The sequence below is a fragment of the Dendrobates tinctorius genome, unplaced genomic scaffold, assembly GCF_039654945.1.
Source record: "Dendrobates tinctorius isolate UK_male_01 unplaced genomic scaffold, ASM3965494v1 ptg000173l, whole genome shotgun sequence".
In the NCBI taxonomy this organism is placed as follows: Eukaryota; Metazoa; Chordata; class Amphibia; order Anura; family Dendrobatidae; genus Dendrobates; species Dendrobates tinctorius.
The window spans coordinates 9,647,086-9,659,307 of NW_027361840.1; the positions used below are offsets into that span (position 1 = coordinate 9,647,086).

Here is a 12,222-nt window from a genome sequence, read left to right on the forward strand (position 1 = left end):
ACATCAGTCAGGGTTTCGTGAGGCTACCTTTCATATGTAAGTTTTTTTGGAGCTTCGTCCCTACTAACCTTCTGTGTAGGTTCTTACAGACTTCTTGGAACTGTCCTAGGACAGCGGGCGGCTCGGGCCATTCCACACTTTTGCCATAATCCTGCGTTTCCCGGACATTCTCAAACCTGCGCACTATTTCCATGAGATGAGAGCGGACTTTGTAGCACTTGTAAGAGCTCATAATTTTATAAATGGACTTTAGTCGCTTGAAGTGCCAGCGTGCCAGGGTGCCCCTCCAAACCTGCGGAGAAAGGGGAGAAAAGCCTGTTATACTAGAGGCTGCAGAATAGCCGGGGTCCGAGTCTCCTCTACAGATGACGCCTTGGCCGATAACAACTGTGTACCCCCAGTCTAATTCTGCTTGCTCTGCAAGTACATGCAATCTATTGTTCCCTGTTATCAGCCATTTAGGGCTCAGTGGATTCTGACTGTAGGACAGGTTAATACAATCTGTGGTCTTCAGATTCAGGCTTCACTGGAGTTCTGGCATGAACCAGGGAGCTCAGTATGAACTGGGCAGTGATGCTGGACAAAGAGCTGGTTACACAGTAGTCACATGTATACAGTGCCGCTGGCACGATTTCGAGGTGAACCCTAGAGTGGACCCTGTGGGTCGTGATACCAGAGCTCCCGAGGGCAAGCGGACCAAGTGGGACCAGTGTCAGGAGCAGGCCCAAGGGAGTTAGAACCACAACAGCTGGTACCAAATGAGCGACTTAAGAAAATACAGGGGAATAACATAGAGTAACATAGAGGGGAACGAGGGACTCCGGAACTGCGGAGAAGGGACTGGATCTGATGAACCAGAAGCCAGCGAGGACTTGACACTGCAAGAGAGAGAGAGCGGAGTGAAGCACACATGTAGGACACACGGGCTAGAGGTGGGAAACAGCAGGAGATACACAGGAGACACACGGACTAGAGGTGGGAAACAGCAGCAGGTACACAGGAGACACACGGGCTAAAGATGGGGAACAGCAGGAGGTACACAGGAGACACACGGACTAGAGACGGGGAACAGCAGGAAGTACACAGGAGACACACGGACTAGAGATGGGGAACAGCAGGAGGTACACAGGAGACACACGGACTAGAGATGGGGAACAGCAGGAGGTACACAGGAGACACACGGACTAGAGATGGGGAACAGCAGGAGGTACACAGGAGACACACGGACTAGAGATGGGGAACAGCAGGAGGTACACAGGAGACACACGGACTAGAGATGGGGAACAGCAGGAGGTACACAGGAGACACACGGACTAGAGACGGGGAACAGCAGGAAGTACACAGGAGACACATGGACTAGAGATGGGGAACAGCAGGAGGTACACAGGAGACACACGGGCTAGAGGTGGGAAACAGCAGGAGGTACACAGGAGACACACGGACTAGAGATGGGGAACAGCAGGAGGTACACAGGAGACACACGGACTAGAGACGGGGAACAGCAGGAAGTACACAGGAGACACATGGACTAGAGATGGGGAACAGCAGGAGGTACACAGGAGACACACGGACTAGAGATGGGGAACAGCAGGAGGTACACAGGAGACACACGGACTAGAGATGGGGAACAGCAGGAGGTACACAGGAGACACACGGACTAGAGATGGGGAACAGCAGGAGGTACACAGGAGACACACGGACTAGAGACGGGGAACAGCAGGAAGTACACAGGAGACACATGGACTAGAGATGGGGAACAGCAGGAGGTACACAGGAGACACACGGGCTAGAGGTGGGAAACAGCAGGAGGTACACAGGAGACACACGGACTAGAGATGGGGAACAGCAGGAGGTACACAGGAGACACACGGACTAGAGATGGGGAACAGCAGGAGGTACACAGGAGACACACGGACTAGAGATGGGGAACAGCAGGAGGTACACAGGAGACACACGGACTAGAGATGGGGAACAGCAGGAGGTACACAGGAGACACACGGACTAGAGACGGGGAACAGCAGGAAGTACACAGGAGACACATGGACTAGAGATGGGGAACAGCAGGAGGTACACAGGAGACACACGGGCTAGAGGTGGGAAACAGCAGGAGGTACACAGGAGACACACGGACTAGAGATGGGGAACAGCAGGAGGTACACAGGAGACACACGGACTAGAGATGGGGAACAGCAGGAGGTACACAGGAGACACATGGACTAGAGACGGGGAACAGCAGGAAGTACACAGGAGACACACGGACTAGAGATGGGGAACAGCAGGAGGTACACAGGAGACACACGGACTACAGATGGGGAGCAGGAGGTACACAGGAGACACACGGACTAGAGATGGGGAACAGCAGGAGGTACACAGGAGACACACGGACTAGAGATGGGGAACAGCAGGAGGTACACAGGAGACACACGGACTAGAGATGAGAAACAGCAGGAGGTTCACAGGAGACACACGGACTAGAGATGAGAAACAGCAGGAGGTTCACAGGAGACACACGGACTAGCCACAGGGTTAGAGGGCCTGAAGACAAACAAAGGCGCCTGGCGCAGGAATGCAGGCGCTAGCCATGCAGATAATCAGGCACCTTACATGATCAGAAGCAGCGCTGAAATATCCAGTGGGTGCCACCATGACAGGGCAGAGCCACCAGATCAAGACCTCCCAGCAGCACTAGAGACTGGAGTGCGACGGCGCATGCGCCGGTTACTTAGTAGTCACACATATACAGTGCCGGTTACACAATAGTCACACGTATACAGTGCCGGTTACACAGTAGTCACACGTATACAGTGCCGGTTACACAGTAGTCACACGTATACAGTGCCGGTTACACTGTAGTCACATGTATACAGTGTACAGTGTCGGTTACACTGTAGTCACACCTACACAGTGCCGGTTACACTGTAGTCACACGTATACAGTGCCGGTTACACTGTAGTCACATGTATACAGTGTACAGTGTCGGTTACACTGTAGTCACACCTATACAGTGCCGGTTACACTGTAGTCACACGTATACAGTGCCGGATTCCTAGAGACACATCTACACGATACTGTGCCAGGCATCGGGATATTTTCTGGTTTCTATGGCGCACAGACGATTCATCACTATATATAGACTCTGGCTCCTGTAACGCTCCCACGCGCCCAAAAACCAACAGGACCCCAGTGAGTCACAGCTGCAGACCCCCGCTATGTATGAGGGCTACAGGCTAATAGAAGCCAGGTGTCCCCTGGAATCGATCCCCTCCAGGAGCCTGATCAGTAATGGGGGGGTTGATCATTATTTTATTGGTATATGGCAGAGAAATGACTCCCCAGGGGCGACCGATCAGGAGTACGCCGTCGGGGGGGGGGGGGCGCCTTTACCCAATATTCTAAGCGCCTCCTCAGCTTTTACTCTATCCCTGATGAGTAATTGTTTCTTCTGATACAATGTATCATTTTCAGGGTTTCTTTTGCAGTGACTCGTTCATGCAATTCCCAATGTTATCCTCAGGACGGAGAACAGATGGATTCATGGAAGATCGTCCAACGGGACAGAACACTATAAATGCAGAATGATGGGTCGCAGTTCCCCTAATAGCAGAACACCTGCAGTAAATGTTCTGCGCAGGCTGTAAGTCACCACGCTGAAGGTGGATTGTTAGTGACAACAATGGATTTATCGTTTTTTAAGTATCTAAAAATAAGCAAAAATGTATCATAGAATAAATGGCAGCGCGGTGTCCTCCAGTGGAAACACGCAGAGACAAAACGTGGAGATCAGGCACAACGGGCTTCAAAGCGGGCACCGAAAAGGTGCCAGCACACAAGGATGCCCCGCGCCACATTCAGGTCACTCTAGGCCGACCCAAACCTGTCCTGGGCACTGACACTGGCATCAAAGTGGGTACAGGACCACCCTATTTACTGGAGGAGGTTCTCTATTGAAAGGGTTAAATGCGTTTGGGCCACAAATATCCCCCCAGCAGGGTCAGTATCACATGACCCGGTGCCCCCAGCCCCCTGGAATAGACCGTGCCACATGTATGTGTGCCCAGCCAGGCAGGCCTGTGAGTAATCCTTCCTGACGGAGCGGCTGCTGCTGCTGCCTCCCCGCCTCTGATTAAAGCTGACAGGGGTTTCTATTCCTTATAAATACACTGAGCTTCCAAACGAAAAATGCAGCGACGCCTCCCCTCCCCCGTCACTCCCACCCTTACACCTTCACCCCTTCTTGGAGATGATTCACCCCTGAGGGAGATTTTGGGGGGCGCTCAGACTGGGATAAATGAGTGCTGACAGCTCCGAGAAGAAAATCTAAAACCCAATTTATTTGCTTTCATTGTGTCTGTCCCTGCAGGAATCACGGGCGCGACGCTCTGCGGTTTCCAATTAACCGACTATAAAAAGGTCTCTTGTGAGAGGCGTCAGGTCTCATCCACAGAGCTCACAATCTAATGAATAGCCAGGACACAGGGGGGCGCTGTGCCACATTGTATCCGACGTACAACAACTGCCCCATTAACCTCAGCAGGGATCTAGAAATGCAGAAGTGGGAGGAATGCTCTGCAGCATCAGCGGGCAGGAGGCTCCTCCAGCTACGGACGGCAGAGCCACAATATTAAGGCATAGTAGGTTAAGCGATTTTCTTCCATGCTCTGTATATAGGAATATTCTCAGATTAGAAAATGTCGACTAAGGGTCCCGTTACACATAGCGAGGCTCCAGCGATCCCAACAACGATACGACCTGGTGAAGATCGCTGGTGGGTCGCTACATGGTCGCTAGTAAGCTGCCAAACAGGCAGATCTACGCAATCAAACAGTGATCCGTGTAACGACCTCGGCGGTCGTTGGGACCTTGTCACACAGCAGCGATTCTGACAATTCCAACCTGCGTCCATGAGCCAACAAGGTCGCTCGCCAGCGTCAAACACAGCGATGCGCGCTGGCCAGCGGGCGCCAACGATCAAAAAATGTCCCAGGACATTTGAGCACGATCAGCGAGATCCCAGGGGGGTCGGTCACCGCCATGTGTCACACGTAGCGAGATCGCTGGCGAGGTCGCTGTTGCGTCACAAAATCTGTGAAATTTCAGCGATCTCACTATGTGAGACGGGGGCTTAAGTGAGAAAATCTGACATCTCAGGGTGGTCTCTAGAGCGGTATGCAGAGGGGCACAGTGGTGGGGGTCTCGGTTACCCCTATATCTATACTATAATCTGCTGCTGAGAGTAATTGTCTGGTAGCCTAAGAAGAAACTAAACTGAGCTCCTGCCCTGACAAAAATCACAGAAGAGTCTGCAACAGTCAGAAAACGGATGTGTCCTTCACTGACAGATTGGTGTCAGAAAGTCAAGTATGTATGCGGTGACTGCTCCAGCAGAATAGTGAGTGCTGCTCTGGGGAATAATACAGGATGTAACTCAGGATCAGTAATGTAATGTATGTACACAGTGACTGCACCAGTAGAATAGTGAGTGCAGCTCTGGAGTATAATACAGGATGTAACTCAGGATCAGTAATGTAATGTATGTACACAGTGACTGCACAGCAGAATAGTGAGTGCAGCTCTGGAGTATAATACAGGATGTAACTCAGGATCAGTAATGGAATGTATGTACACAGTGACTGCACCAGTAGAATAGTGAGTGCAGCTCTGAGGTATAATATAGGAGGTAACGCGGGATCAGTAATGTAATGTATGTACACAGTGACTGCACCAGCAGAATAGTGAGTGCAGCTCTGGAGTATAATACAGGTGGCAACTCAGGATCAGTAATGTATGTACACAGTGACTGCACCAGAAGAATAGTGAGCGCAGCTCTGGGGTATAATACAGGATGTAACTCAGGATCAGTAATGTAATATATGTACACAGTGACTGCACCAGCAGAATAGTGAGTGCAGCTCTGGGGTATAATACAGGAGGTTACTCAGGATCAGTGATGTAATGTATGTACACAGTGACTGCACCAGTAGAATAGTGAGTGCAGCTCTGGGGTATAATATAGGAGGTAACTCGGGATCAGTAATGTAATGTATGTAATGACTGCACCAGCAGAATAGTGAGTGCAGCTCTGGGGTATAATACAGGATGTAACTCAGGATCAGTAATATAATATATGTACACAATGACTGCACCAGCAGAATAGTGAGTGCAGCTCTGGAGTATAATACAGGGTGTAACTCAGGATCAGTAATGTAATGTGTGTACACAGTGACTGCACCAGCAGAATAGTGAGTGCAGCTCTGGAGTATAATACAGGGTGTAACTCAGGATCAGTAATGTAATGTATGTACACAGTGACTGCACCAGCAGAATAGTGAGTGCAGCTCAGGGGTATAATATAGGAGGTAACTCGGGATCAGTAATGTAATGTATGTACACAGTGACTGCACCAGCAGAATAGTGAGTGCAGCTCTGGAGTATAATACAGGTGGCAACTCTGGATCAGTAATATAATGTATGTACACAGTGACAGCACCAGCAGAATAGTGAGTGCAGCTCTGGAGTATAATACATGGTGTAACTCAGGATCAGTAATGTAATGTGTGTACACAGTGACTGCACCAGCAGAATAATGAGTGCAGCTCTGTTCAGCTGCTGCTCATTGTGCTAATTGTGGGTGCGGTCGACACTGATCCTGCTGTGTGCTCCTGAACTCCAGAGAATCAACACCTCTCCACCCAGGGAGGAGTGGGTTTCCTGGGATGAGTGAAGGAGCCAAGTCCCAGGCTTCTGTTTCCCGATCCAGGCCGGGGGGAACAGAAGAGACCAGCAACCGGCCTGCACATCAGAGGACTCGGGGGTGAGATACTCCACCAGGAGTCTCAGCAATGTGGCTCCTTCTCCCCCCAGGTCTGCAGAGAACCAGAGAAGCCGTAAGGCCATGTGCACACAATGCAGATTTCCAGCGGATCCGCAGCGGATTTTACCACGCAGAAACGCTGCATATCCGCATTGTGATGTACAGTTGCATGTTAATCAATAGAAAAAAAACGCTGTGCAGAAGCTGCGGATTTTTCCGCGCGGTTTTCTTGTGGCTCAAAATATGCAGCATGTCACTTCTTTTGTGCGGTTTTCCACCTGCTCCATTCTCCAAATCTGCAGGGGGAAATCCGCAAAGAAAAACCGCAAGAAAAAAGGAAGAAATCAGCAGGAAAAATGCAGGTCATTTGACCTGCGGATTTCTTCAATTCTGCGCAGAAAAATCCGCAGGGCAAAAAAGTACGTGTGCACTTAGCCTAAGGCTTCCAACATAGAGGAGAAGCCTGCTAGCAGCGTGCAAGATGGCGGTCCTTCCGGAGGAAAGCTGGCAGAGGTAAGGACGACCTCGCTGAGGAAAGTTGGGGGCTGCAGAAACCAAAAGAGTCTGTGTCCACCTATGCCTCCCGGGTCATGAGCCACGTCCATGAGTATGAAGAGGCGAGTAAGACTATCAGGAGGCTCCGGGAGGAGCTGCGCTGCACAAGCGCCAAAGCTGCAGGTTCCTCCAGACCCAGGAAGACCCAACTCCAAGCGGAGGTAAAGGAAATAAAGCTGGATATTAATGAGCTGGAGGTGAGGAAAACATTCCTAAGAGAGAAGAGTGGACCATTTAAAGAAAAACTAATAAATGAGGACAGATTTAGAGAAATGGCTGATAACAGAGAGCAAAGGCAGATGGGGCTGCAGCCTGAGAGCCAGGTGGATGATGATGATGATGACCAGCAGAAAGCCCCACCTGGCAGCCTGCAAAGTCACCCGCAGGCCACGTGCAGCGAGTTCCCTGCTGGACAGGCGACATTGGCATCTGGTCGCAGTTCTGCTGGCTCTGGGGAGGACAGTGACAACAGCGGCCAGGGAGGGGCGCTAATGGCGGAGATAAAGCTCCTGGAGTCCCCAGTGTGCCTTCAGAACTTCCATCTTAGTGATGATTTACCAGAGGAGGCACCTGGGGACCAGAAGAAAAAGGTAAAGAAGAACAAGCCGAAGCTCCAGGAAGCGGTGAGTTATGTATATGCCCCCCTCCCTGTACCCCCTGAGTCAGCTGCAGGGTCAGCTCACTTTATAAGCCCCGTTGCCCAGCCCGGGTTCTGCTGTGGATTCGGTGCAAAGGCGCGGGGAGAGTACAGAGCACGGTAGTGAGGCGCAGAGCTCCGTCTCTGCTTGTAGTAGCGGAACGTAGCAGCAGGTGTATCAACCGAGAGGCTGGACAGTAAGGGCGGCCCGGCGGGGGGTATACGGTTAGGCCACGAAGCTGTGGTGCGCTCCTCAGTGGGAGTGGGGAGCGGCCCAGTGTCAGGGGCAGCTCCGGTAGCCTCAGCGCCCCTGAATGCTGTTGCCGCTGATCACTTAGTAGTGAGAAGCGGCCGCAGTGTGAGGGGGCTGTTGGGGCTGGGCGTTCCGATCCTCCCAAGATCCTGTTGTGCGTTGGCGCTGCTGGTCAGCAAGATCCTGATGTAAAGGATCAGCAACGCCTCACAGCGGCAAAAGATCAGCAGCGCCTAATGAAGCAAAGAAACTTACCAACTGATGATGCGGAGGGCACCCGTAAGTCCGGGGGTGAGGTCTCCTCCAGTTCTGTGGAGGAGACTGAGCCCCTTGTGCCTGACAATGTGGAGGTCAAAATGTCACCCCCTGTTGTCACTGGTCCAGCAGGAGAGAATGTGGTGGGAGGTGTGGATGAGGAACTTTCTTTGTCTAGTGGTGTGGTTGCTGGTTTGGTGGAGAGTGAGGGTGTTATGGAGGTGGGTAATAGTGATACTGTTGGTGTTGATGTGGTCACTGGTCCGGTTGCCCCCCCGGTGGTGGTAGCACCCATTAGTAGTTATGCCGCTGTCACCTCCGGGGGAAATAGGGCGTCCTCCTCGTCTCCGGGCTCTAGGGACGGCATGTTGCAGCGGCGTCTCCTGGAGGCTCTAAAGAAGGGGGAGAGATCACTAATGGTAGAGGGTCGAGAGGTTGATCTATCCTTCTGGATAGAGAGGCATGGCCTCGGGGCCTTCCGAGAGCAAAATGGGGGAAATACAGTGTGGTCCCTTCCGACAGCCGGGCCAGGTAGTGTGCGTAGGAATGTGGTCCGTCTTCGGTGGATTGGCAGTGATGCGTGTCCTCCAAGGTCTAAGGTTGTGGAGCTCCTGCTGAAGATGGGCTTCAAGGCTATTGACATCTACGTCTTGATACATCCCTATTCCACGCCTGAGTTTGATGTTAGCTTTGTTCGGCCAGAGGTTCTTGAGCTCTTCTGGTTGAATTATGAGTTGGCAAAAAAATGAGCCCGGCTGGCGAGACTTTGCCATCCAGGCGGTGTCTCGCCAAAATCAAGTCAAGAAAGTGACCGTGATGACTTGCAACGAGTCGCTTTCTTGTTATGACATCATGACGTGGCTTGGCAGATATGGAGAAGTGGTGGAGATGCGAAAGAAAAACCGCGATGAGTATGTATCTGTTCAGGGACCTGGACGTTTATGGTAAAACTTAAGCGTTCAGGTGGTACGGTTGCCCACATTCCATCATCTGCCTTCCTGGGTAGAGATCGTATCCAGGTCTTCTACCAGGGGCAGCCGAGGCTCTGTCACAAGTGCGGCGACCCCACACACTTCAGTGCAAAATGCACTGTGCAGAAATGTGCATTGTGTGGGGATATCGGCCATCTTTCTGCATCTTGTGTGGAGATTAGGTGCCACCTGTGTGGTGACTTAGGTCACCCATTCAGCCATTGTCCTCGCTCCTTCGCTAATGCAGTCGTGACCCCGGTGGGAGAAAGCCGTGAGGCTGATTCTGCTGGGGAAGGGACTAGCAGGGGTGAGGGAGCTGAGGGGCCAAGGAGGAAAAGCAATAAAAAGACGCCTGCCCAGCTGAGGCGTCTAGACAAGCGCAGACAGGAGAAGGAGCTGGGCGAGCCCCGGGCTACTGCGGTGACCCCTGTCCTGGATGCCAGTCTTGCTGCTGAGGCCCCGAGGGATGATGAGTTGGATGAGGAGGTCAGGAAGATCCACAGGGAGGAAACTGCCACTGCCTCCGAATCCTCCCACTATAAAAGTATGGATGAGGATAATAGGCAGTGGCTAGAGAACAAGCGTAAGCTCGGCACCAAAAAGAAGAGAAATAAGGGAGATAAAACATCTTCTTCTGCTCTGACCAAGGTACCTAAGGAAGGAAAAACTGACTCCCCTCTGGTTGGTCTTTCTAACCGGTTCCAAGCCCTTGAGAACATCTCTTCCTCTGAGGAGGAAGCTGAGGGTGAGGTTCCGACTTCGGCGGAGCTTACAGGGGGTGCCAAGTCTCCTTCTTCTGGGAATGTAAAGTCCCTGGAGGGAGGGACTGGCCCAGAGTCTGGAGACGAGGACGACAAAAAGAAAAAACATGTGGGAATGGACACCTCTGTGTCATTAAAGAGGGGGAAGGATTCCTCCTCTGAGGCAGAGGATAAGGGAAGTGGGAAGAAGAAAGCCATCTAACTCAATCACCAATGATGGCGGTACCCACTCCGTTGACGCTGACTTCATTAATGTCGCCAGCATAAAGTCAAATACAGCCAGATTTGCGGCCTTTGATTTTCTCAGCCTTGTTGAAGCTGACATTTTCTTTTTGCAAGAGACATGGCAGATGTGTTCAAAGCAAAGAGGGAGTGGAGACTCGGGCCCTCCTATTGGTCTCTTGCGGCCGAGTCGTATAGCGGAGTGGCGGTCCTTTTTACCGCACCGGTGGAATGCCGACGGGTTATTGAGTTAGAAATGGGGAGGTGCCTGATATTAGATGTCCTCATGAAGGGACAAGAGCTCCAGCTTATTAACATCTATGGTCCCCAATCTAAATGGGACCGGAAGTGTCTCTTTATGTGGATCAAGCCCTACCTTTTTACAAGTCGGCAGGTTGTCTTTGGAGGGGACTTCAATACTGTCACGAGGCCCCAAGATAGAGGAGATTCCAGAGACAAGCTGATTTATGATAGCGTCGCCCTTAATTGTATTGCTAGTGAGGCTCGCCTGGTGGATGTCCACATTCGGCACACCCCAGGCCACGAGGGGTTCACCTATCATAGAGGTAACTGTAGGTCCAGAATAGATAGGTTTTATTTAAAGGAGGAAGCTGTCTCTTCAGCAGTGTCTGTTGTTGAGGTGGAGTTCTCCGACCACTGTTTAATTTTGTTTTCGCTGAATGTTACAGAGACCCTCCGGATGGGAAGAGGCTTTTGGAGGCTCAATTCATCTCTCTTGGAAGAAGCGGATATAAGACAGTCCTTTGAGGATTTTCTTCGGAGCCAGGTACCCTTACTGGATCTTTGTAGTAGTAAGTCAGAGTGGTGGGAGATGTTCAAGAAAAGGGTGGTGAGATTCTTCCGCCAGCTCTCGAGCCTCAGGAGTCTGAACAGGTACCGCCTGTATCAGGGTCTGAGGAGGAAACTCGAGCATCTTGTCTCAACTGGAGGTAGCCGCGAGGAGATCTTCAGAGTGAAATCTTTGCTCATGAGGTGTCAGTACGATAGACACGCATCTTTGGTTTTTGAGAGCGATTACGGGAAGTACCGCTCACCCGATCCTTACAGAAACTGCAAGATGTCAGTGAATAGTAAAGTGGTTACAGGACTGGTCGACACTACGGGGTCCCTGAGCCAATCCAGATCAGGGATCCTGGAGGTTGTCACCTCTTGGGGAAGAGGGATCTTGATTAGGATAATATGTCGGCTTTTCTGGCTGAAGCCGTTCCCGAACCAGGGGTAGGCCCCTCTCTTGACGTTTTGACAGAGATGATCAGGGAAGAGGAAGTTAAGTTGGCGATTGAAGGGCTAGCCCAAAAAAAATCGCCCGGTCCAGATGGCTTAACATCTGAGTTTTATAAGACATTCAGGCTGTGTGCCCACAATGCGATTTTTAAGCGTTTTTGCCACGATTTTCGGCACGAAAATGCTGCGAAAACGTTTAAAAATCGTGTACAGAATGCCCCCCATGCATTCCTATGGCATTCCGCACATGCTGTGCTAATGCTGCACTTTTTTCCGCGTCGGAATCGCATCGCGGAAAAAATCGCAGCATGATCATACTTTTGTTCGGAATCGCAATGAATTGCCGCGATTCCGCACCCATAGGAATGCATGAGAATCGCTTACTTCCCGCATGTGGCTATGCCCACCATGCGGGAAGTTAAGCGTCTCATGTGCGGTTGGTACCCACGTTGTGGAGGAGAGGAGACTGTCCTCCAGGCCCTGGGTACCATACCCCTGTAAAAAAAAAGAAT

General features: G+C 51.4%; 1 protein-coding gene across 2 annotated transcripts in view; it reads right to left on the reverse strand.

Moving 5' to 3' along the window:
• The window catches only part of LOC141054039 (unconventional myosin-Ig-like), a 218,300-nt gene that overhangs the window by 75,522 nt on the left and 130,556 nt on the right, over positions 1-12,222 (reverse strand). For both annotated transcript variants that reach the window (XM_073551195.1, XM_073551196.1), the window contains one exon: positions 69-292. In XM_073551195.1, coding sequence (XP_073407296.1) covers positions 69-292 — 224 coding nt within the window. The remainder of the gene's footprint in view (positions 1-68; positions 293-12,222) is intronic.